This window comes from Jaculus jaculus, chromosome 21 (assembly GCF_020740685.1).
Source record: "Jaculus jaculus isolate mJacJac1 chromosome 21, mJacJac1.mat.Y.cur, whole genome shotgun sequence".
NCBI lineage: Eukaryota > Metazoa > Chordata > Mammalia > Rodentia > Dipodidae > Jaculus > Jaculus jaculus.
In genome coordinates this window covers 1,168,952-1,194,902 of record NC_059122.1, presented here as the reverse complement: position 1 = coordinate 1,194,902, position 25,951 = coordinate 1,168,952, and the positions used below count along the sequence as shown (strand labels likewise).

General features: G+C 45.7%; 1 protein-coding gene across 1 annotated transcript in view; it reads right to left on the bottom strand.

Moving 5' to 3' along the window:
• Adcy2 (adenylate cyclase 2) overlaps window positions 1–25,951 on the bottom strand; it is a 494,315-nt gene that overhangs the window by 63,766 nt on the left and 404,598 nt on the right. The window contains exon 16 of the mRNA XM_045139193.1: window positions 8,178–8,315. Coding sequence (XP_044995128.1) covers window positions 8,178–8,315 — 138 coding nt within the window. The remainder of the gene's footprint in view (window positions 1–8,177; window positions 8,316–25,951) is intronic.

The following is a 25,951-nucleotide window of genomic DNA, read 5'->3' as shown; positions in this document are numbered from 1 at the left end:
AATTAACAAAAATGTCTTGATGACATCACTACATAGAGCAGAAACTAACAAAGTAAGATGAAGTTTTATTTTCTTGCTATGTAGGGAGAAATACCTCCTGTGAAGACCATGTCTTGACATGGGCGCTACATGATATATCATGCAAAGGTAAAGACCAAGAGCAATTGCCAATCATGATAGACAGGAATGCTTCCTGAGACCCTCTCCACTTTCTTTCCCGTGTTTATTAAATATCCCACGTCCAGATGCTTTTCCAATCCGTTATCCCTTTTCCTTCCATGTCAAACTGCTTCAGTTCTCTCCACAGAACGAATTTCCATATTACTATCTGGGGAATTCATTGCTGGCACATTCTAGTTTTTAAATCCTTGGTAACAACTGGGAAATTATATTGTCATCTGGATCAAGATAGCCACGTAAGTGCTATTGAACTCCACAAATATTGAACTTTCCTTCCAAATTCTTGCATTCCCCAGGCAAATTACACCATATTAGAGACAAGCTTTTCTTTTATTTATTTGAGAGATCAAAAGAGAGACAGAGAGAGTGTGTGGGAACTCTAGGGCATCCTGCCACTGCAAACGGACAACAGACACATGTGCCATTGTTTCTCAAGTAATGTTCAATTTTGCACACTGGATTTCCCATGATGCTTTGTGTCCAAGGAATGACATCATCGTGCTGGTCATCTGGTTGGAATTAGAAGTCCGGATCATGGAGGACCACGGTTAACGTTTGTCTGTGAGGCCCACAAGTTTAAGTATGATTTTCTCACTATAGATATACTCGAACTTTCTCCAAAATGATGTGGTCAGTCACATGGCAACATCATCAAAGTGCCAGACTAAACAGTGGCAGGGATGTGACCGTCTCCCACAAGACACAAAACAGCCTGGTGGAAATCCAAGTAGGACAAGACAAGGCCTCATGCAACTTGACACCCAAGCACCTATAGTTTAAAAAAATGAGTAACTGGGATGGAGGGATGGCTTAGTGGTTAAGGCATTTGCCTGCAAAGCCAAAGGACCCAGGTTCGATTCCCCAGGACCCATGTTAGCCAGATGCACAAGGGGGCGCACGCGTCTGGAGTTCGTCTGCAATGGCTGGAGGCCCTGGCGCACCCATTCTTTCTTTCTTTCTCTCTCTCCCTTTCTCTGTCCAATTAATAAATAAAAATAAAATATATTTTTAAAATGAATAATTGTGTCTTTCTACTTTCTATTGAGATATTTGAGATGGACATGAAATTGACAAAATGCCTGGCCAAAAATCTCTCACTTCATTTGGCATAAAACTGATGGGGAAGTTCTGAGGGCTGTTAAAATGCAGGTCATATATATATACATATATATATATATATATATATGTATGTATTTGCAGAACAGAACAGATCCAGCACTCCGGAGGCAGAGGTTGGTGGATCGCCATGAGTTCGAGGCTGCCCTGAGACTACACAGTGAATTTCAGGTCAGCCTGGGCTAGAGCAAGACCCTACCTTGAATCCCCCTCCCACAAAAAAAAATCCAAACAAACAGAGAACAGAACGACAATGAAAACATCCACTTTTTTTGAGGTAGGGTCTCACTCTACTGTAGGCTGTCCTGTAATTCACTATGTAGCCTCAGGTGGCCTTGAACTCACAGTGATCCTCCTACCTCTGCCTCCCAAGTGCTGGGATTAAAGGTGTGCGCCACCACGCCTGGCTTCCACATTTTGTCTCTAAGAGAACCTTCTTAAAAATAACAGGGGCTATTATTCATGAGGATCTGAATGAGGCTATGGCTTAAAGAAAATAAAAGTTTTCTGACAGAAAAGCTAAATTTCTTTCTTGTGACTGAGACATTCTGCGTGTGCACACGCCTCAACTCCCAGCAGACACGATGGCCTGTGTCCCCATTGAAATGGGGGGGACCATGCCTGGCTCACCCCGGGGGATTAACTGAGGAGGGGCCGGAAGGGCTTGGGAAGGGTGCTCCCTAAGGCACCCCTGAGAAGCTGTGAAAACCTGGGCTGCACTACGCCACCTCTGCATGGTGGGTGACTGCACACGGGCCCAGGGAACAAGGCGCAGCTAAAGGGGTGCATCTTAGTGCTCTGTCTATGAGGACTTTGGAGGAGGCATCTCCCCAAACCAAGAGGGAGCCCACCTCCCTGGCACCGCACTCTTTGGGGAGTTCTATATACCCTGCTTTCCCTGCCCCAGGAACTCAAAGTCTGCCTAGCCAGCACCTGGTGCGGAGTGTGAAGACAGATAACTAACTCGGAAGATAACCCTGCAAACCAAGTGTGATCAGAGACGGGGTGTGGGGGGGAGAACAAGCCCTCCTACCATGATTAATTACAAGAAATCTTCACACCTCTTCATACCCAGCATCAACTTTCACACCACCTCATGGTGTTTCTTGGATGGAACCACAGATAAACGGGGTGACTGTCTGACCCCACAGAAAGAGGCACCTCCAGGCTGTCCTCTCCTCCCCGTATTAATAGACAGGAAAGAGAGTTTAGGCATAGCCCTTGAACTCCAAACCCTGAGCTCCTGTCTGTTATTTGAGCAAAGAATTGGCAAACTAGATGGAGATGGAAAATTGCTAAATTGTTGCATTTATTGGGGGGAGTATAAAACCAAGGGAAAAATTGCTAAATTGTTGCATTTATTGGGGGGGGGAGTATAAAACCAAGGGAAGGGAGATGGGGACCCCCACGTGGTCTGAGAGTCCCTGTGAGGGGCCTGAAGGAGACATGAGAAGGGACTTCCAGAGGAGAGAGGAGAAAGTAAGGCTGGGGGTTAGGGGTGAGCCCGTGTGGGAGCAGGGTTGGCAAGACTTGCCAGGACCTGGAAACTCAGGATAGATGATGGGGCAGCAAGGAGACTTTGCCTCCCCTGGTAAGCGTCCATTTATTATTATTATTTTTTATTTTTTATTTTTTTTTGGTTTTTTGAGGTAGGGTCTCACTATGGTCCAGGCTGACCTGGAATTAACTCTGTCATCTCAGGGTGGCCTTGAACTCATGGCAATCCTCCTACCTCTGCCTCCCGAGTACTGGGATTAAAGGCGTGCGCCACCATGCCCGGCTTTTGTAAGCGTCCATTTATAATCTTACTGTGCTGGACTCTACCTTAAAGGCTCAAGTGAGCCACGGGGGGGGGGGGGGGGGGGAAGGAGGGAGAGGGAGGGGGGAGAGAGAGAAAGAGAGAGAGAGAGAGAGAGAGAGAGAGGGAGAGAGATCTGATTCGTCTGGGCTAGGGGCCAGCTCAAGAAGAGGCCGGCCAAGACACCAAGTTTTGAGGCTGATCTTAATTAACCAACCACAATGTCAGGATCAGAGTTAAAGTCTAGAAAGAAGTCGTCCCTGGGAGGAAGGCGCTCAGGTCTTTTATGGAAAAACAGGTCTAGGGACCTCCTTTAGGGAAGAGAAAAGGAAAAGCTAGATTGTTCTCTGAGCTCTAGCAAAGTAGAGACTGTGAAGCCAGCCCCAAGACATTCTTGCCTTTACTTTTGAGGCCCAGTCACCCTCACTGCCTCAGAAAGAAAACTGCTCACATTGTGCCAAGGAATCTATTTCATGTTCTTCTCAAACAAGGAAATGTCCCAAACCTATCCACTGTCACGCTCCGCGTGCATTTTCTGTAGACTTCTCCATTTCTCTCTAATGTGTTTCTTTCTTGTGAGAAAAAAAAAAAAAAAAAAACATGGGAGAAGTATTTTTAGTACTAATGATGAATGTCTTCTCTAAAGGATCATAGTTACAGTGGGGGGAAAATTCTCCTCTCAAATGTTCTGCTTGTCAAACATTTATAGATGGTGACTAAACTGCCTGTCAATCATTATTAATTATCCTATGTGGAATGCAGGTAGCTTCCAGATGAATTCTGTCTCCCAGTTTTATTTTCTTGCCAAAAAAAATAGGTGATAGATACATCTTAGGTATACAAGGTCAAACTGGATTTTACATAAGAAAATGTTATTTATTTATTTGCAAGGAAAGAGTGAAAGAGAGAGGGAGGAAGGGAGAGAGGGAGTGAGGAAGAGAGAGAGAGAGAGAGAGAGAAAGAAAGACAGATAGAGGGAGAGAGAGAGAACACCAGGGCCACTGGATTCTGCACAAGCACTGAAGGAGAAATAGGATGCAGCTAGCTTCTGTTAGGCAGTTTCAGTTGGAAACTGAGGCCCAAGGAGAACTCCAGGTATGAAGGGAACCGGGCAGGAAGGGAGCTCCGGCATGACCCACTCAACTACGACAGCTGCAGCGCCCCCTGCTGCCCGCCGTCGAGCACCACCGAGGAAGGCTGCCCTCTGGGGTCCTTCAAATTTACCAGCGGATCTGGTAAATCTGACAGAAGCAGCCGTTTTCAATGGACTATGAAGACCTGTGCGATTTTCTGGTCTCTCTCTGTCTCTCTGTGCACCCTCTTGCTCTGCTCTGTGACCTCTTCTTGAATACACGTGAGTCTGGTGACCCCCCTGCCCACCCCACAGCCAGGCTGGGTGAGGGAAAAAAATGCTGTTTTTTTGGTCTGGGTAGTTTTTCTGCTTGCCTCTGCTTTGTACTTTGGGGTAACTTTTCACTTTAATTACATATATGATTCTCCTCTGGCCCCTGAATCTGCCACGCGTGTGTTGATTTCCCATGGGGAAACGTTCTCTAGGTCTAGGCCAACTCTGTCCTTTCTCTCAACGGGGGAGAGCCATGAGCATAACTCTCTTTACCACTCGGTTCTCCTCTGAACATTTTGGTTTCCGCTTTGGTATTTTTCCCTCCGCTATTCTTCCTTAAGCCACTACCATTGACCCTCTTAACTTTCCTCCGTGGGGAAGTTCAGGGAAGATGCTATGTGGTTTCCTTCTAAATTTCCCTGTAGGATCTCCTACGTTCTGTTTTCCGTGCGTTCACAGCTCTGCCCCAGACATTTCTCTTAAATCTCATGGACTCTGCTATGTTTTCCTACTTCCCATGTACTTAATACTCTGCCCTTCTCCCTAGATCCCAGTTTCCCTTAAATAGACCTCACAATTTGTGATTCCTCCCTAAATAAACTTAATAATTCATAATTAATCCCTTTGAGTTCATTTGCAAAAATATTTTGTTTTTATTTATTTACTTATTTGACAGAGAAAGAGGGTGGAGAGAGAGAGAGAATGGGCACGCCAGGGCCTCCAGCCACTGCAAACAAACTCCAGATGTGTGTGCCCCCTTGTGCATCTGGCTTACATGGGTCCTGGGGAATTGAACCTTGGTCCTTTGGCTTTGTAGGCAAGTGCCTCAACTACTAAGCCATCCCTCTAGCCCTTGAGCTCATTTGTTGTCAATTGTTTGTTAAAATAAGACAGGGCCCCAAAACTGGGGTTTATAAACTTGGGGGATCCTGAGCCCCAAACTCCTGCATCAGAGCTCTAGATGCATGTGCCACTTTGTGTAGCTGGCTTTACTTGGGTACTGGGGAATTGAACCCGGGCCAGCAGGCTTTGTAAGCAACCTTGTTAACCACTGAGCAATCTCCCCAGGCCTGAAAATAGTTTTTATATAGGATTGTGAACTTACTTATTTCCTTATTTATTACCTATTCATTCACTTAGCTGACAGCCAATGAATTTGCTACTCCTTATAAGAATATACTTTCCTATAATGTGCCTAAAAACAGAGAATAAAGGACCTTATATCTCCCTTGCTTTTCTGGGTTAACTGTAACATTAATCACTATAACCAGTCAGAAATAACATAAATTTCTGTTAACTCCTCCTTGGATAAAGAAGACCACAGAGGACTATCATCCCACTTGAGAAAATCCTGTCATGGGTGAAGTAGGAGGACATTATGCTAAGTGAAATGAACGAAGTACAGAAAGAAAATGCCTCCTGATGTCACTCCCATGTGGAATTTCAAAGTGTTGATTTGATAGAAATAGTAGCTTTCAAGGGCAAGTAATGTATAGACGTGATGTAAAAAGTTTTGTTTCTATCACTGGAATATTGGCCAGTGAAAGTCAGCTCTCTGGAAGTGTACCTGACTTACTTGCTCTTTGCCTATACAGGTAAACACAGGTGAGGGGTGAAGGAGTTTATGGTAGTCACCCCATTTTAGGTCACCTATGCACACCCTTTATTTAAAAAAAAATTTCCAGGCGTGGTGGCACATGCCTTTAATTTCAGCACTCGGGAGACAGAGTTAGGAGGATTGCCATGAGTTCGAGGCCACCCTGAGACTAGATAGTTAATTCCAGGTCAGCCTGACCAGAGTGAGACCCTACCTCGAAAAACCAAAAAAAACTTTTTTGTTCATTTTTTTTATTTATTTATTTGAGAGCAATAGACAGAGAAAGAGGCAGATAGAGAGACGGTGAGAGACAGAGAGAGAGAGAATGGGCGCACCAGGGCCTCCAGCCACTGCAAACGAACTCCAGATGCGTGTGCCTCCTTGTGCATCTGGCTAACGTGGGTCCTGGGGAATTGAGCCTCGAACCGGGATCCTTAAGCTTCACAGGCAAGCGCTTAACCACTAAGCCATCTCTCCAGCCCTATGCACACCCTTTTTGACTACAGCAACAGCTGAGAAGCCTAGCTAGAACAGCCTGCTATTCTCCCTCCCAATTGTTTCTGTACCCCGCAACCCCAGGACTGTGCCACTGCCCCAGCTGCCCCTGTAGCTTTGCTCCACCAGCCTGCCTTAAGCGCCCCCAGCGTGTGCTCTGGGGCGGCAGGCAGGACTAATGCAAACACAAATCGCAAAGCTGGACGCAAGAAGCCCATTCTGAGAAATACCCATCTGTCTGCAGCCCACAGCCAGTGACTCTTGACTGTCTTTCTGCCCACTATTCCAAGGCGTTCTTGGGAGAAAGAGGAGGAGGCCAAGCCTCAGCTATTACAGGGGTCTCCCAAATCATCCGCAGGCAGACGAAGCAGCCAGGGAGAGGCCACTTCAGCCCTGCAGCTGGGCTCTGTGTCTGGCCTGCGTTGGCTCAGCTGGCATCAGCATCTGGGAATGTCCAGGGCTGTGGGCATGTCGAAGGTAGTGGGGATCAGTCCTATGTGAGCACGCTAGCTCTCGCTCCACGTCTGCAACCTTATTTTCACTATTTCTCAGCACAAAGTTCTTCTCTTATGCTCCCCCCAAAGGCCATCCCCTTGCCATCTTTCTCCCAGTTCCGCCTGGAACAAACTCCTCTCCTTCAGATCTCAAGCCTGCCCCAACCTTCTCCTTCCCCCCTCAATGTGTGTTTCCTGCCAGCCTAGCTGCGGCTCAGGCAGATAAAGGTCTCCCATCTCCCCTTAGGAATCCTGGAAGCCAGAGCGTGTCTTCAGTTCTGAACATCTAACAATCAATGAGGCATATGTTTATGCAACATTTTTGTTTGGACATGCAAATTTAATGGAAACCCTTTCAAATAACACAACGCTGTCAGAAGCTGGGGTTTAAAATCAAGCTTCCCTCCTCCTTTTTCTTTTCATTTTATTTTTTGGTTTTTCGAGAAAGGGTCTCACTTTAGCCCAGGCTGACCTGGAATTCTCTATGTAGTCTCAGGGTGGCCTCGAACTCATGGTGATTCTCCTACCTCTGCCTCCCAAGTGCTGGGATTAAAGGCGTGCGCCACCACCCCTGGCTAGACTCCTTTTTCTTTTGAGATGGGGGTCTCATGTACCCTGGTCTGGCCTCAAACTTGCCATATAGCTGAAGATGATCTTAAACTTCTGATCCTCCTGCCTCCACTCCCAAGTGCTTGGCTCACAGTCAGGCACGACCATGCCCAGTTTATGTCGTGGTGGGGACTGAACCAAAGGCTCTGAGTATGCTAGACAAGCACACTCCCCACTGAGCTACCTCTGCAGCCCAGAAGTCAGACCCTTTACCCTGTGGAGCAGGATGCCATGCTCACTTGCCTTGATGATCCCCTCATGGCTGTGCTGATGACCTTTGTCATATCTGAAGCTACTGAGTCATGTAGGACCGAGGAGAGGGGCACCTTCCCAGGAAGCCCCCTACCTCCCTCACAACAGGGCGTACGATAGCCTTTGTTTCCTTAGGGGAACGGCCGCAGCTGCGGGAGGGTGGGGTCCACAGGCAGGAAGCAACCCATGCCACGAAGACATGGTGGACAGGTCTCCAGAGTGGCACCAGGACAGGACACCCCGGAGGAGAGCTGCGCCCCGTGCGAACCCTGCCCCGGCCCAGGAGCTCACCATGTTGAGCACTGCCATGATTAACACGATGGTGGTGGTGGTGACTGTGAGCAAGGCCCGAGGCCACGGGCGGTTGGCGATGATGCTCGATGACTTCAACAGCCACATGAGCGAGGCAGACGCTTTTTTGCTGCATTGCTGGGAGAGGAAAGAAAGCAAAAGAAGCATATTGCTGTTTAACATGGTCTCAAGTGTATCGACGAGGTTGAAAACTGCAAAAACACCAACATTGTTCATAGATTAGACAGGTGGATTTTTGCCCAACTGGGGGACCCCGTACCAAGTCACAACCAGTTTTGTTTTTTTTTTTTCGAGGTAGGGTCTCACTCTAGCCCAGGCTGACCTGGATTCATTATATAGTCTCAGGGTGGCCTCGAACTCACAGCAATCTTCCTATCTCTGCCTCCCCAGTGCTGGGATTAAAAGCATGCGCCACCACGTCCGGCACAACTGCTTTTAAATGGTGTTGGCTGCCAAATTAAGAAAAAATTAAAAGCCTGCGGGAATGGGATGATGTGACTATAGATTTTTCCAAATATATCTGAAGGTATGTTTTAAAGTAATCTTTTTTTTTTTTAAATTTTTATTTATTTATTTGAGAGCAACAGACACAGAGAGAAAGACAGATAGAGGGAGAGAGAGAGAATGGGCGCGCCAGGGCTTCCGGCCTCTGCAAACGAACTCCAGACGCGTGCGCCCCCTTGTGCATCTGGCTAACGTGGGACCTGGGGAACCGAGCCTCGAACCGGGGTCCTTAGGCTTCACAGGCAAGCGCTTAACCGCTAAGCCATCTCTCCAGCCCTGTTTTAAAGTAATCTTGATGGAGGAACAAAACTGTCAGTGAATGAAGTCACATTGGTGGATATGTCGGGTCTCCTTTGAAATGGCTACAGAAAGCCAGTGGATTTACAAAGAAAACACGTCATCAAGTCTCCCACTTTATTTATTTATTTATTTATTTACTTATTATTCCAGTGCTGTAACCAGACCGTCACTTAGCTTGGTGACAGAATCTACAACAAAGCCACACAATGGTGTTGTGCCCTCTTTTCATTCTTCCTAAAAACAGTTCTAACCGCTAAGGAGAAACAAATGACACAAAATTTATCCTATAAACCATTTTCAGTTTACAACTGTGTTCATCACACTCACACTGAATGGCAATTCCAGAACATTTTTTTAAAATTTTATTTATTTATTTGAGAGCGACAGACACAGAGAGAAAGACAGATAGAGGGAGAGAGAGAGAATGGGCGCGCCAGGGCTTCCAGCCTCTGCAAACAAACTCCAGATGCGTGCGCCCCCTTGTGCATCTGGCTAATGTGGGTCCTGGGGAACCGAGCCTCGAACCGGGGTCCTTAGGCTTCACAGGCAAGCGCTTAACCAGTAAGCAATCTCTCCAGCCCTTCCAGAACCTTTTTGAACTTAGAAGACTAAAACTTTGAACTCATACAACAAGGATTCCCCATTTCTCCTCTCCTTAGAAGCCATCTTCTAGGTTTTTGCCATGATTTTGGTCATGCTAGGCACTCCACACACCTGCCCTGTGCGTACATTTCAGCTCACTTTCACAATTCCTCAATATCCATTATGCTGCAGTGTCTGGAGAACTCCCTTCTTTTTTTAAAAAAAAATTATTTTGTTTAGTTTTATTTACCTATTTGAGAGTGACAGAGAGCAAAAGAGGGAGGGAGGGAGGGAGGGAGGGAGGGAGGGAGAGAGAGAGAGAGAGAGAGAGAGAGAGAGAGAGAGAGAGAATGGCGTGCTAGGGCCTTCAGCCACTGCAAACGAACTCCAGACGCGTGCACCCCCTTGTGCGTCTGGCTAACGTGGTTCCTGGGGAATGCAGCCTTGAACCAGGGCTTCACAGGCAAGCGTTTAACTGCTGAGCCATCTCTCCAGCCCCTCCCTTCTCTTTAAAGGCAGTAAAAGCCTGTTAGAAGCACAAAGCACATGTTTTTATCTGTTCACCTTCTGAAGAACACCTACAATATCCCTCGTCCATGCTGCAGGGAGCTTGCCTGCTCAATTCTCTTGCTACTAGAAAGAATCAAGATCCTCAGGCTGGAGAGACGGCTTAGCAGTTAAGGCGTTGGCCTGCAAAGCCAAAGGGCCTTGGTTCGATTCCCCAGGACCCATGGAAGCCAGATGCACAAGGGGGCGCATGCATCTGGAGTTTGTTCACAGTGTCTGGGGGCCCATTCTTTCTCTCTCCCTCTCTGTCTGCCTCTTTCCTTCTCTCAATCTCTCAAATAAATAATGAAATAATGTAGTGTGCCCAATTTAAAAAAGAAAAAGAATCAAGATCCTCACAGAGTGGAAAAAGTGGGGGATACTTTAAGATACAGGTATAGGTAAGGACTTCCTGAATAGGACTTCATTTGCTCAGGACATAAGGCCATCATCAGCCGGCAAGCAGGACCTCATGAAATTACAAAGCTTCTTAATGGAAAGGGGACTAGTTAAGCAAAGATACAGCTTACAGAATGGGATCAAATCTCTGCCAGTTATACATCTGACAAAAGACTAATACCTAGAATATGCAAATAATTAAAAGCATTAAACAACAACTATCCCCCCGAAACAACACAATAAAAAATGGGCGAATAAACAGAACCAAGACTTTGCAAAAGACATACAAATGGCCAAAACTATTTTTAGCTGAGCGTGGTGGTGCATGCCTTTAATCCCAGCACTCGGGAGGCAGAGGTAGGAGGATTGCCGTGAGTTTTAGGCCACCCTGAGACTACGCAGTGAATTCCAGGTCAGCCTGAGTAGAGTAAGACCCTACCTTGAAAACCCTATATATCTATATCTATGTCTATGTCTATGTCTATGTCTATGTCTATGTCTATGTCTATGTCTATATCTATATCTATATCTATGTCTATATATCTATATAGATATAATAATAAAATATAAGTATACATAATAATTGTAACATATGCATATATACAAATACATACATACATACATATATATATATATATATATATATATATATATATATATATATATATATAAAATCTTCACAGAATGGGAGCTGAGATTCCCTCATCATTGTGTCTGGGCTGCACACTGCTCTGTGGTGTCTCAGAGATGGTCTCATCTTGTTCTGAGGGCCACCTTTTTAGGCAGGAGAAACTGTGAGTCTCCAGAGTCCATGAGTCCTGAAAAACTCCCAAGTCCAAGTTAGAGGGCAGAGCCCAGAGAGCTCAGTTGAAGTGTCACATGATCAGGCGGAAATTGTGCACATTATCAGAATATGACAGGTGGTGAAAAATTCTTCAGGGAGAATTTTACCCTTTCTGTCATGGACTGTGGCCCCAAGATTAGGGGTGTGTCCTGGAAGCATAAAATGAGTCATGACTTCAAAAAATCCAAAAGAAGCTCTACTGAGTCGTGGTAGATAAAATGAGATCCAAACAGGAAGTAATCGCAAACAACATTAGAAAAAAAATCACCTTTACTTCTCTACCCCTTCCATGTTTTCCTTTTAATTACTCCTAAAATCACTGTCAACATAAGCTCTTTCATATGTTGAAGGTCAACACAGCAATCAAGCAAGATTAATTCTGGATGAGAGGCTGTTAAGGGCAAACCTCCAGCCAGTGGCTCAGGTTCAACTGTCCTTTGCTGTGACACTCTGCAAGCTCATCAGCCTGTCCTGTCTCAGTCACGTCATTTCTAAAATCAAAATAGTACCCGACTCCTTGGACTGTTCAGTGGTTTAAACATAAGGCATTGGCAAGAAGACTTACACATGCTAATTTTCATATTATTTCAATGAAGAAAATGTATCATATCTTGGGAAGTTTCAGTGCCTCAGAATCTATTTGCTTTATCTCTTTGGACAACAGCAATCAAAAACATTCTAACCCTGCTGTCTTCTGCCTCCCAGTCCTGATACGAGATGAAGCAGTGTCTGTAAAACACAAGTCCACCCATGAAGACATAGGACAAAGCTCCAGGTTCACTCCCTGGGTAGATTTTCCCTGGTACCATCGTGAGGACCTGTCCTGGGAGCTTAAACCTCTGCTTGTTGGGGCCCAGGAGCTGTCAGATATGGGCAGATATAGGAGATGCAATGTGCTGAGCTGTGCAGGGCATCTTCCCATGGGCAACCAGGGAGCCAGATTTGTATTTCCCTTATATACCAAACAGCAGGGTCTTTAAGCTGCTCTCATCCTGGTTGCAGAATCTGCTTTATTTTACAGATGACAGAGAAAATGGAGGAGAACCAACTACCAATGAAACAAGAAAATAGCTGGCCGCCCACCATGCGATGTGCCACCTCTACCACCCTGACCAGGCCCCAGGGGAAATTGCAGAGGAAGTGGAGACATGAATAATGCTCTTTCTCCTAGCCTGACAACCCGCTCCAGGTCGATGGTGACAGATACAGTGATCAATCAAAACCCATAAAAGCAGAAATCTAGAGGCTACAGAGATCTCAACACTAAATTAGATTGCCAACAGGCCTGCCATGAATCAGGAAATGTCAAAGAAAACAGGAAGGGGGGAAAGAAAGATTGTCAGAGCCACAGAGTGGGTAGGAATATCCTGAGGCATGGTCCCCTGCTATCCCACAGGGACTGATTGAGTTCTTCATGACACCTGGGTGAATACCATAACCCCACTGAGGAGGGTCCTCAGAGCGGGGGTGAGGGGTGAAAGAGTATAACCTGTCATAGTATATATAAAGGTTTTTAAAAATGTTTAAAAAAGAACAGAGTTTTAAAAGGGGTTTGTAGATTTCTTAAGTGTGACATCCAATGGGGTGTCTCTTCCTTTATCTCAGAATATGTAGGAACTTTGAAAGTCATGATCAGAGGACAGCCACCTGAGAAAGCATGCCACTATTGCTTAAATGAATGTGACTCATAGTGATGTTACAGAATTAGATCAGGGTTCTGTGAAGAAACCCAGGAGGAAGCACAGAGACTCAGATCCTAGATGGAAGTCATTCTCATCCAGCTCAGAATCTGGCAGGTGACAGTCTTTGATGTGCCCCTGGCAAATAAAATCATCATTTATGTCTTTGTGTCCTATTGATTACAACTAGTGTTTGTAGCAATAAAAAAGTTACTCAACTCAATGCATTGCTATCAATGATAGAAATTATATGCATATTTAATATTGAAAACAAGAGCAGATAATATAACTATCACCTCAAGGACCAAATCTAAATCTAGGGCTGGAGAGATGGCTTAGCGGTTAAGCTCTTGCCTGTGAAGCCTAAGGACCCCGGTTCGAGGCTCAGTTCCCCAGGTCCCACGTTAGCCAGATGCACAAAGGGGCGCACGCATCTGCATTTGCAGAGGCTGGAAGCCCTGGTGCCCCCATTCTCTCTCTCTCCCTCTATCTATCTTTCTCTCTGTCTCTGTCGCTCTCAAATAAATAAATTAAAAAAATTTTCTTAAAAAAAATTAAAAAAAAATCTAAATCTAGCTCATATTCCATTTTACAATCAACCAGGTAAAATATTACCTTGTTACCATACAAGATACCTTTTTGAAATTATAAAATTAAAATTATTCTGAAATTTTAGAATGTCTTATAGTAGTCTTATCAAATACTCCATCGAATAGCAGTACGCCATATTTAAAAAAATTTTTTTTTTGCTCATTTTTATTTATTTATTTGAGAGTGACAGAGAGAGAGAAAGAGGCAGAGAGAGAGAAAGAGAGAGAGGAATGGGTGTTCCAGGGCCTCCAGCTACTGTAAACGAACTCCAGACACGTGCGCCCCCTTGTGCATCTGGCTGGGAAACCAAACCTCAAACTGGGGTCCTTAGGCTTCACAGGCAAGTGTTTAACCGCTAAGCCATCTGTCCAACCCCAGTATGCCATATTCCACTCCTGGGCTGGTCATTTACAGATGCACCTGTGGACAAGTGCATGGAACTTTATTTCTGTTCATGCAGTGACTCAGTAAGGTGAGAAGTGGGTGTCTCCTGGGATTCAGGATGTAGCCAACTCCGTCCTTCGCACATCCACCTCATGCATCCTTAAAGCTGCCCTGGTCAGCCACTTTTAAACTATCAAGCCAAAGGCTCGGTGCCTTCCGGGACAGGGAGGCAGGTAGCTGTGTTCTCTCCCATCACCAGGTAAAGCAGAAGAAAGAAAGCCGAGCTGAAACGCATCACGTGGTCAACAGTACAGATGTTGAGGAGAAGGAAGTAGATGACCGATGGGAAGTGGAAGAGGTGTTAACAGGAGCTCGAGGGAGAAAAAGCTCAAGAGCTTAACAGGTAAAGAACCTGATTAAAGAAAACTGAGATGGAATGTCATAAGCAAATCAGTTACTTACTATTCTAACTTGAAAATTCAATTTAAAAGGGAAAAGAAGAAAAATGAAAAAAAGGGGGGGGGGAGAATTCTGGTTCTTTTTGTGGATTTCTATAAAATGGCTCTTGACAGCATAAACTAAAGTTCAGAATATCTGATTTTAGATAAGTGCTTTCCAAAGCCCCTGATAGAACAAGAAACTTATCAAACCCCTAGCTGTTCTGATTAAACATGATGAATCACAGCACTTCAAATAGCATCTTGACCTTACTGGAAAGCTGCTGCCCAGAGATGAGGAGAGGAGCCCGCTATGAGCTCCGTAGGGTGTCATTGCTGGCTTAACTACTGGCATCATTTCATTGAGCCAGATTCCCCTTGGTCTTCACCATTAGCAGATCTACTGGGTCCTAGGATCCACTGCTAAACAAGGTGGGGCCACATTCACCACTAGCAAACACTACTGGATGTCACTGGAGTGGGTGATGTAAAGGAAGACAGAATGCACACTTACAGGAAAGTCCCGCCCCAGAGTTCATGGGGGGGGGCACGTGCAGGGTGCGGGGAGGGAAGGGCGTGAAACCCCGTGTTCGGCACAAGAAGCACCTCGACCGGAATATAATTCTCAAACGGAACAAATGGATATTCACATACTAAAAAATATAACTCTACCTAAACTACTTCCCTGTATCTCACTTCTTTTCTCCCTTCCTTGATCTGAACATCTTGCCTTGTAAACAGCTAGCATCCTCTTGCTGTATAGTTAATTCCTCATCACTTACTTTAATAACCATAGAAGTTGACCACGTTCCCAAATTCATTAGTGCTCACTTTAAAAACCAGATGAGATGCATAAGTAGTTTAAGACGATACAAAAAAATCAGAAAAAGCACACATAATTAGGAGAGTAAGACATATTTGAAAAGCCAAACTTGGGCTGGAGGGATTGCTTAGTGGTTAAGGCATTTGCCTGCAAAGCCAAAGGACCCTGTTTCGATTCCCCAGGACCCATGTTAGCCAGATGCATAAGCAGGCACATGCATCTGGAGTTCATTTGCAGTGGCTGGAGATCCTATCGCGCCCATTTTCTCCCCCCCCCCCCCGTTTCCCTCTTTCTCTGTCAAATAAATACATAAAAATAAAAACATTAAAAAGAATTTTTTAAAAAAAAGAAAAGCCAAATTCATGTTGAAATCTTTCCTGAAAAATAAGGGGGATGCGTTTTTTAGGTAAATCTGCAGTGAGGGTATTTGCCTGAGGGAATTCCTACACTTTGACACTCGAGTCATTATTCTGAATGGTATAAACATAGAGAAGCAAGGATTACTCACCATATCTCCTGCCATAAACACTGCCGCGTGTACCGCGATTATGTAAATGTCTTTGAATTTCTTTTTTTTTTTTTTTTTTGAACATAGCAAGTTTTTAATTAACACAGTATTCTGGATACAAGTATAATACCACTAGATGAGGACTGCTTTTATCTCAGAAACCTATGATAGCATGGGTAGAGAGAAATCAGGCTTTAGGATCGCCTCTTTACTAGTCACATTTCAATCAGTGCTGACCACAAGTTAATGCCATTCCTTTTAAGCTAAGATTTTCAGTGAAATTATACAGCTAATCCTCCATGCAATATAGACCAATTTAACATGTTTTAAGGTAATCTGTCCTCATTTAATGGCAAAATGGGGTAAGTCAAATAAGGAGAGTCCTTACAAAGGCTAAGCATCCTTTTCTTTTAGGCCACCTTAAATTTTATCTTGCTTATATGTGTTTCCATTAACATTCAAATACAAATTTAGGCAAGTTTCAGCTTAATAATCCTGCCATCTATGCCTACTAAAGTTTCTATGCAATTAATGCTTCAAGACAACCCAAAGATTTGAATTTCTTAAAGGAACAATTATTCAATTAATACAAAACCAACCCATTTCTCTCTTTGGCTCTGTCTGAGCCACGTTCTTCAATCACACTGTGCCGTGAGGGACTTGCATCGTGCACGTGCTGACGGGCGTTCTCTGCGCGGACTCGCTTGCTCTGGCCACTGGGTGAGGACAGTGACGTCACGCTTGTCACCAGTGGTTGTGAAGCTGTGGGACTCTAGCGTGCGGTGGCTGAGTGTCTGCACTACTTAACAATGAGCCTAAACGGGAAGCATCAACGGACAGAAGCAAAGACAGAGCTCGCTGCAGAGGGGTTAATCTGTGTGGTTGGCCCAGATAAACAGAGTGAAGTCTGTGGGGGTCCTAGCAAAGCAAAAGAGCCCTGGGTGTGAGACCCCAGAGCACAAGGTGTCCCAGTCAAACGTAGGCTTAAGTTCCCATTGAGCATGTGCTCCCAAGAGAATGCAATGGCCCGTGGCAGTGGGCCACGTGAGGAAGAAACAGACGTGACAGGTAATCAAATCAGCAGTAGGCCACGGAACAAGGTGGAGGAAATGAAGGAAGGATTTCAGTGCCAAATGGATGAGCACATTGCTAAGGGAAAAGCAGGAGAGTGTTCTAAAATGTGAGGGTCATCGACACTTTAGAGACGAAATGAAAATGTACACGCAATGATCACGTGAAAGCAGAACGATGTATCTGAGGAAGAAATCCACAGTACAAGTAACAACACAGGCCAGAGAAATGCAAACAGGGCTGGAGAGATGGCTCAGTGGTCAAGACGCTTGCCTGAGAAGCCTAAGGACTCACATTTGACCCTCCAGGTCCCACGTAAGCCAGACGCACAGTGACTCAAAAACACAAAGGTCACACATGCTCACAAGGTGGCACCCAAGTCTGGAGTTTGATTGCGGTGTCTGGAGGCTCTGGTGCACCAATTCTCTGTCTCTCTCTCTCTCCTCTGTCTCACTCACTCTCCCATTTAATTAAAAAAGGCAGCTGGAGGGCTGGAGAGATGGCTTAGCGGTTAAGCGCTTGCCTGTGAAGCCTAAGGACCCCGGTTCAAGGCTCGGTTCCCCAGGTCCCACGTTAGCCAGATGCACAAGGGGGCGCACGCGTCTGGAGTTCGTTTGCAGAGGCTGGAAGCCCTGGCGCGCCCATTCTCTCTCTCTCCCTCTATCTGTCTTTCTCTCTGTGTCTGTCGCTCTCAAATAAATAAATAATAAAAAAATTTAAAAAAAAAAGGCAGCTGGGGCTGGAGAGATGGCTTAGTGGTTAAGGCGTTTGCCTGCAAAGCCACAGGATCCTGGTTCGACTCTCCAGGACCCATGTAAGCCAGATGCACAAGGGGTGCATGCATCCAGAGTTCATTTGCAGTGGCTGGAGGCCCTGGCGCGCCCATTCTCTCTCTCTATCTGCTTCTTTCTCTCTCTGAAATAAATAAATAATATATATAATATATAATAACATATATTAAAAAGGCAGTCTGTTGGGTTTGTCTCAAAAAAATAAAAGGAAAGAAAGAAAGAAAGGAGAGGAGAATAGGCCTGACAGCGAGCATGAAGGACGTGGCGGGGAGGTCTCCCCACGCCCCGGGATGGAGAGGCTGCTATTGTCAGGGCTGAGTGCGTTCACAGCAGCTTGTCAAACTGTTCACGCTACATCCTCAGAAGTGACCGCCGCCTCTTCTGTGAGTCTGGTCGCCATAACACACAGCAAGGGTGACCCACGCACAGCCGTTCCGGGAGCCTCCGCTGCCGTGGCTAGTGCGGTCCTCCCTGGGCCCGAGGCAGCCCCAGCCACAGTGGTCGCCTGGGACAGGGGACGAAGGAAGGAAGACAGGTGCCCCGCCAACGGGAGCTGCCTCCAACAGTGTGCAATGCTGCTGCGGCTGCCCTGGCCAGGCTGCCTCTCTAATCAAGAATACTACCTGAGGATGCCATTTTTAAAATTTACTTTAAAAATAAATGCTGCCATTCTACATGTAGTTCAATGGGAGAAAGAGATACAACCAGTGAAGATACTTAACAGAGGACACTACAAGCCTTAAAATTGGCCAGTCAGGCCAAATGAGCCAACGGGTGCAATAGTGGCACGTCTGTCATGGTGGAAACCAACTGCCCTCCAATTGGACTGGAGGCCCGCTCCATGGGGGGGAACATATCCCTGATACTAAAAACTTAAAACAGGGGTAGTCATGAGCCTTAGGGGTGTAACATCCGCTGATGTCTGGAAAAACTTACATGCTATGCTTATCAAACTGCCCAGTAAGCACTTCTCTTAATATTCATACCCTTATATTAATGCTACTCTCACTTTGGGTAGAGAATCTTCTCTTTTCAGATGGCAGTGACCTTGGGATGACTCAGAAGGTATCATAGTGCTGGAAAGAAGTGACTGGAGTACTGAGTAACATCTCAGTCACACCTTCCAAGGCTCAGGATCTGACGTGGAAGAGGTGGAGGAAAGAATGTAAGAGCCAAAGGAAGGGTAGGACTCCTTACAATGTGCTCCTCCAGACATAAAATGGCCTGGATATCCATGACCTCACAGTGCCTGACACTACCTTCACAAGACCATCATAAGAGGAGGAAAAGATGATGACATCAAAATAAAAGAGAGACTGATTGAGAGGGGGAGGGGATATGATGGAGAATGGAATTTCAAAGGGGTACGTGGGGGGAGGGAGGGTATCACCATGAGGTATTTTTTATAATCATGGAAGTTGTTAATAAAAATTTTTAAAAAATAAAAATAAATGCTGCATTTGGTTAAAAAAAAAAGAAATATTTAAGAAGTTGAGACAGAGGATATGATGCAGAGATTCAACACACTTCAACAGAAATCTTGAGAATGGAATGGAATGTTGAGAAGAAACAAAATGCAAGCTGCTGGGCAACTTCCTGGAAAGCGGCAAGGTCTGTGGTAAAGGCTACACAGGAAAACGGAGGCACACTCCACTTTATCACAGGCACGATGGCTCTTTTCATTCCTACCTCTTTTTCTTTGAAACTATCGCCTAGGCTAGGCTGGAGTTCACTGTAAAACTCAGATTAGCCTCTGATCCTCCTGCCTCGGGATCCGCAATGCTGGGGCCACAGCCTTTCGGGGCCACATGGAGCTAGCAGTGATTGCTCTTGACTGCCAACTTAAATGGATAAGGAAACACCCGGGAAACTAGTGAAGCACACCTCCAGGTGTGTCTGCAAGAGCGTCTCTAGAGACCCTGAGGGTTCTGACGTCATCAGTGCTTTGATCCTTGGTGGGCTCTTCACAGGATGGCGTTTTGGGGAGATGGTGAACGGAGAAAGGTGGGGCCAACCAGAGGAAGGGGGCACTGGGAACATGTCCCTGGAGACTATGTCTCGTACTGGCCTCTTCTGCTCCTGGTCAACCATGGTGCCCCTTGCTCCATGATGTTCTGCCTCAAACATAGCCCGGAAACTGAGTCAAGAGACAGAGAAAGGAATCCTCTGAAACCAAAGCAAGTCATTCCCCCAGAATTGTTCTAGTCTTCAAGTATGCGGCCACAGCCTCAAGAAAAGGAGCTGATGCAATAAGGGATATATATTTTTTTTTCTGCAAAGACAAAGAACATATCCCACTAACACCCGACCAGAAGGATGTTCTTCACCCAGGAACAACTGAAAAGACAGTCTCCAAGTACAACAGCCCAGGAGAATCTGCTACTGTGTCTTCCAAACGTGAGAAGAAATATCATCAAAATGATCACAATGAGGAAAACTACCTCCTTAAACTACAAACACTGAGTACTGTGCCATGCTTTCATGGAAAGTCCTAGAAACACAACCCCTTTATAAAAAGGAGACTGAGTGTCAGAGGGACAAGCTATTAAAGAGAGACCCTTAGACAAAGAAATTGTCAAGCAGTAAGAACAACGAAGAAGCAATCTGAGGAGATTACATTTAGCTATCAGGGATGACGGGTGGGGATGAAGGGCATGGTCCCTGCATGTTCTAAAATGGATCATGTCAATCGTGTGTGCATGCTATAAGCCTTTTTGATTGTGTGTGTGTATAAATGTGTGTGTGTGTGTGGGTGCATGTGTGTCACAGGGCATGGGTACCATTACACAGATGTGGAGTTCTGAGGACAACCCAGGGTGCTCATCCTCTCTTCTCCTTCACTTCAGTCAGGGTCTCCCTTGCTCCCTTGTTTTTCTCTTCTATTTTTATTCTTTTCTTTTCCTTTCCTTTTCTTCTTCCTTCCTTTCCTCTTCCCATTCCCTTCTTCCTTCCCTCCCTCCCTTCTTTCCCTTTCTTTTTGCTACTGTTTCTGGCCTACATGCTTCTGGTTTCTCCTGGATCTACCTCCTACGGCCTTAAACACACCAGAAATGTGCCGCTCTGTGAGTGGCATTATGTGGGTGATGGGGAATTGAAATTGTACATTCTGGGGATTTGAACTCAGGCATATAGGCTTGCAAGAAAGCACATTTAACTGCTGAGGCATCTTCTAGCCCCATGCTACAAGTTTTAAAGTCAAATAAAACCAAAGCTCAAGCCACAGACAAGACTAGAATATGTTGTGTTCAAGTTACTTGAGAGAATAAAAGAGAATACATTCCACTGGTCAAAGTAAAGCAGGGGCAATGAAAAGTAAGTAAAGCAAAAAGGATTCATGGTGGAGTTAAAAAAAAAATGTTGGGCTGGAGCGATGGCTTAGTGGCTAAGGTGCTGGCCTCCGAAGCCTAAGGACCCATGTTTGACTCTCCAGATCCCACGTGAGTCAGACGCACAAAGATGAGGCAAGCACAAGGTCACTCATGCCCACTAGGTGGCGTGAGTGGCTGGCATTCAATTGTAGTGGCCGAGGCCCTGGTTTGCCAATTCTCTCTCTGTCTGTGTCTTTCTCTCCTGATCTCTCTAAAATAATAAATAAATAAATTAATTAATTAAAAAACAAATGTTATTGGAACAGTAATTATAATATGTGTGGATTCCAGTTATGAAGCGAAGGAGAGAGATTTTTGGATAAGAGAAAAATACCATGCCACCAGATGCTATTTGCCAGTGATCCACCAAATCTTACAAATAAACAAAGAGAAGCCAGGCGTGGTGGCGCATGCCTTTAATCCCAGCACTTGGGAGGCAGAGGTAGGAGGATTGCCGTGAGTTCAAGGCCACCCTGAGACTCCATAGTGAGTACCAGGTCAGCCTGGGCTAGAGTGAGACCCTACCTTAAAAAACAAAACAAAACAAAACAAAACCCCCCCCAAAAACAGAGAAGCTGGAGGTTAAAAAAAAAGACAGTAGGAAATTCAGTCAAAGAAAAGAAAGCTGCAAGTGTCATACTGACATTAGAGAAAGTAGACTTCACGGGCAGCGCACTCCCCTATGGGCAGAGAGCTTTCGCGTGGGCCGGTGTGTGGCCTACTTTTCCTCCCCTGGGTGGGCTGGCGTTTGTGCTTTCATCTAGGTCTTGAATGAGGTGGGTGGGCCGGCACCACCCCATCTCTGCTGTGTAGATTTCTTCTGACATTTTCTAGCATTTTCATTTGGCATATTTGTTGCAAAAATGGAGTTTTGTTTTGGAGACTTTTTTTTGGTGGTATTTTTGATTAGAGTTACTCTCTTATGTCATAATATAGATATAAGTCCATCTCAGGGCCTTCCCAAGCTAAATGTGACCGTGGCTGTGTTCTCATTATGACTGTGAGGAGCACTATAATCATTCCTTTGTGGCATTTTTACCTGTCTGAGTACCTGTGGGAATGAGGGAGAAACTACATAGAGACAGAGGAGAGGAGAGGATGAAGTAAAAGGAAGCCCATGGAAATCTGCAGACGTCCACTTACCTTTCTAAACACGTCCATGCAGACAAAATTAGTGGGAGATCAGACAGAAGTTTAGGAAACCACTCTGATCTTAAGAAGCTGACTGAGTGTCAGGGAAAAGAAAAGAAAACTAGAAAGGTCGTAATGAGATGTTACAAAATCAAATCCAAAGCAAGTGTCACAGACCCAGAGCCCCTTGTATGCAAAGAAGGGCCCGCCACAGGGGCTGATGTGGAAAGCAGCTGGAAAGGTGACCTGCTGCTGAGCCCACCGCTGCACGCCAGGACCTGGAAGGAGCCGCCACGGGGAAGAAGGAACCAGATCACCCCAGGAGGAGTGAAGGGCAGAGGACAGGGAATTCCCTGGCCACTTCCAGAGCAGTTTACTGAATCTTTCTGGCTTTGTGTCAAAAGGAAGAAGCTGCATTTCATCATTACCTCACTTTCTGCCCACGGCGATGTCTTGCTGGCACTTTATCGAGCTCAGGGACCAAGTCCCCGGTCACCCCGTTTCTTTGTATCGCCCATTGGTGTAAACACAGGTGAGGAGGCCCAGCGCTGGACAGTTCACAGCCAGCCAGGCTCCCTGCCCGAGTGACTTTTCCCATTGGTGTGGGAAGACACCTGACCCAGAGCAACTTAAGGAATCAGGGGCTTATTTTGCCTCCCAGTTGTAGGACCACAGGCCTTCGTGGAGGGGCAACAACAGCAGTGAAGCAACCTGGCTGGTGGCACAGCCAGGTACCAGTGCGGGCGGGTCTTCCTCAGCTAAAAATCCCTGCAAACAGCCTCACCGACATGCGCAGAGGTGTGCCCCGTTAATGCCTGGTGTTTCCCAATCCAGCTACGGTGACAATTGAAATTAAAATTAACCGTCACACTTAGCTTTGCCTCGCTTCTTCAGAAGAGTAGCATATTTGAGTCTTCACACAGACTTCCATATAGGCATCACCAGCATCAGTATAGCTTCTTGGCATTTCTGTTTGGAGAAGCTCAGCAGTCTGGGACGTAATGAGCATCTTCGTAAGCTCAGTATTGAATTGATAAGTAAAAGCTAATCATCGCCAAACCTCATGCAGTTGGGTAGTTGTCATGGGGCAAAGGCAGGTGGCATGTAGCGTGCTATCTCCCCATGGGCACCACTGAAGAATGACTGTATACATAATCCCCTACTGCATTGGGAAAGAAACATCGCAGGCAAACTGGAGCCTGCTTGAATCACTGTGCCTTCCTACACTCGATATCGACCGCTGCTAAACCATCAGACTCATACAGACAGAAAAAAAAAAAAAATCTACCGTTAGGCTGAGAAGTCCTTAAAATTTTCAGATTGAATCTGGACCACAGGTTACAGTTGACCGCTGGGGGAAGACTCATTCATGGGTCCCTTTAATTCCATCAATGCAAGTTTAAGAACAACTGTTAATTTGCATTTGCCTGATGGCTCAGGGTGGTGAACACTTTTGAAGGCATATTTATTGACGATTTGTGTTTCTTCTGAGAAATTACATGTTCATTTCATTGGCCTACTTATTGACTGGCAGTGTGTGTGTGTTTAATTCTTGTAGTTCTTTTGATATTCTACATGTCAGCCCCTCGTCAGAGGAACAGTTGGCAAAGGTTTTTTGCCATTCTGTAGGCTTTTAGTTCACTATGATAATGGTGTCCTCTGCTGTGCAGAAACGTTTTAATTTCATGTAGTCCCATTGACCAATCCTTGGAGTTATTTCCTATGCTAATGGGGTCCTCTTAAGAAACTTCTTGCCTTTGCTTCTATCTGGAAGTGTTCTCCTCTAGGAATTTCAGTGTTTCAAGTTTTAAATTAAGACCTCTGATAAATTTTGAATGCAAGATGAGAGTCAGAACGGCTACCACCAAGAAAACAAATGACGGGCTGCAGAGATGGTTCAGCAGTGAAGGCAAAGGATCCAGGTTCAATTCCCCGGAATCCACATGAGCCAGACGCACAAGGTGGTGCATGCAGCTGGAGTTTGTTTGCAGGGGCTGGCGGCCCTGGTGTGCCTATTCTCTATTTGCCTCTCTCTCTCTCTCAAATAAATAATAAATAAATAAGTAAATTTACAAATGCTGGTGGTGGCAGGGTTGGGAATATGGCTGGTGTAGCTACTATGGAAATTGACTGGGAGGTTTCGCAAAAGACTAAAATAGAGCTGCCCTGCGCCCCAGCTCTGCCACTCATGGGCATATACCCAAAGGATTCCGCGTTCTGCCACAAGATTCCTGTTCATCCATTTGTATGGTTTCTTTATTCACAGTAGCCAGGGAATGATGGAATTTATGTTGATGGCCATCAACTGATGACTGGATAATGAAGATGTGGTACATATGCAGAGTGGCATTTTATTCAGCTATAAAAACTGAAGTTATGAAAATTTCAGCAAAATGGAGAGATTTGCCTATTATTGTATTACGTGGGTATCCCAGACTCAGAAAAATACTGCTTTTCCTGGGCTGGAGAGATGGCTTAGCAGTTAAGCACTTGCCTGTGAAGCCTAAGGACCCCAGTTCGAGGCTCGATTCCCCAGGACCCACATTAGCCAGATGCACAAGGGACGCACGCGTCTGGAGTTCATTTGCAGTGGCTGGAAGCCCTGGCATGTCCATTCTCTCTTTCTCTCTGCCTATTTCTCTCTCTGTCTGTCGCTCTCAAATAAATAAGAATAAACAAAAAAAAAAAGAAAGAAAAACACTGCTTTTCCTGTCTTATATGCAGTTCCTAGCTTCTATGTTTACATTTTATTTTATTTTGTGTGTTTTTAATTTTAGAAATTATACTTATTTATTTATTTCAGAGAGAGAGAGTAGGAGGGAGAAAGAGGCAGATAGAGAATGGGCACTCAGGGCCTCCAGCCACTGCAAGTGAACTCCAGACGCATGCGCCCCTTGTGTATCTGGCTTACCTGGGTCCTGGGGAGTTGAACCTGTACCCTTTGGCTTTGCAGGCAAACGCCTTAATAGCTAAGCCATCTCTCCAGCCCTTGTGGGGTTTTTTGATGGGGCGGGGGAAACAGGGTCTTATTCTGCAGCCCTGGCTGGCCTGTAACTCACTATGCAGACCAGGTTGGCCTCAAACAAGTGGTGATACGCTTGCCTCTGCTGGCATTAGAGGTGTGTGCCAGCATCCCTAGCCAGCTTCTGATTTGTGTATATGTAGAAGTGAGTGTGGTTTAGGTCATGAAACTGGAAGCAGAGCAATGAGAGTGGGGGGAAGGTTATAAGGAGGGGGGGTAGTACAATGTGTGAGACATGGAAGTGGAACTGTGGCGACTTGGGGAAGGAGGGTGGAAGTGGGGTATCAGAGAGGCTGGGGGGAGGAGCGGGGAAGGAGGAGAAGGCGAACCAAACATGTATGGCAATGCCATCAGGAACCCTCCTATCTGTACGTGAATGAAAAATAAACATCAACAAAAGAGAGAGGACAAACGTCTTCAAGTTCGTCCTTCTTGACCCCTGGCGTGACCCAGGCCTCTTTAGGAGGAGGAGGAAGAGGAGGAAAAAGAAGAAAGAGAGGGTAAAGACTAGGGGGATGAAGCAGGCACCAGTTCACTGTGGCCTTGGAATGTTCTAGCTGAGGCATCAGAGAGTCACAAGGGACTTCCCAGTATGTGACATGTATGCGCCAGGGTCATGGGAAGTCCTCGGGGGAAGAGGCACTGAGGAGTTACTGATGCCATCTGGTTGGGTCCCTGCGCTGGGTCTGTGGTCACCAGAATGAGGTCGGATTCCTCTGAGGCTGCACAGGGAGACAAGGCAAGGAACATAGTATTCCTGCAAAGGCAACCAG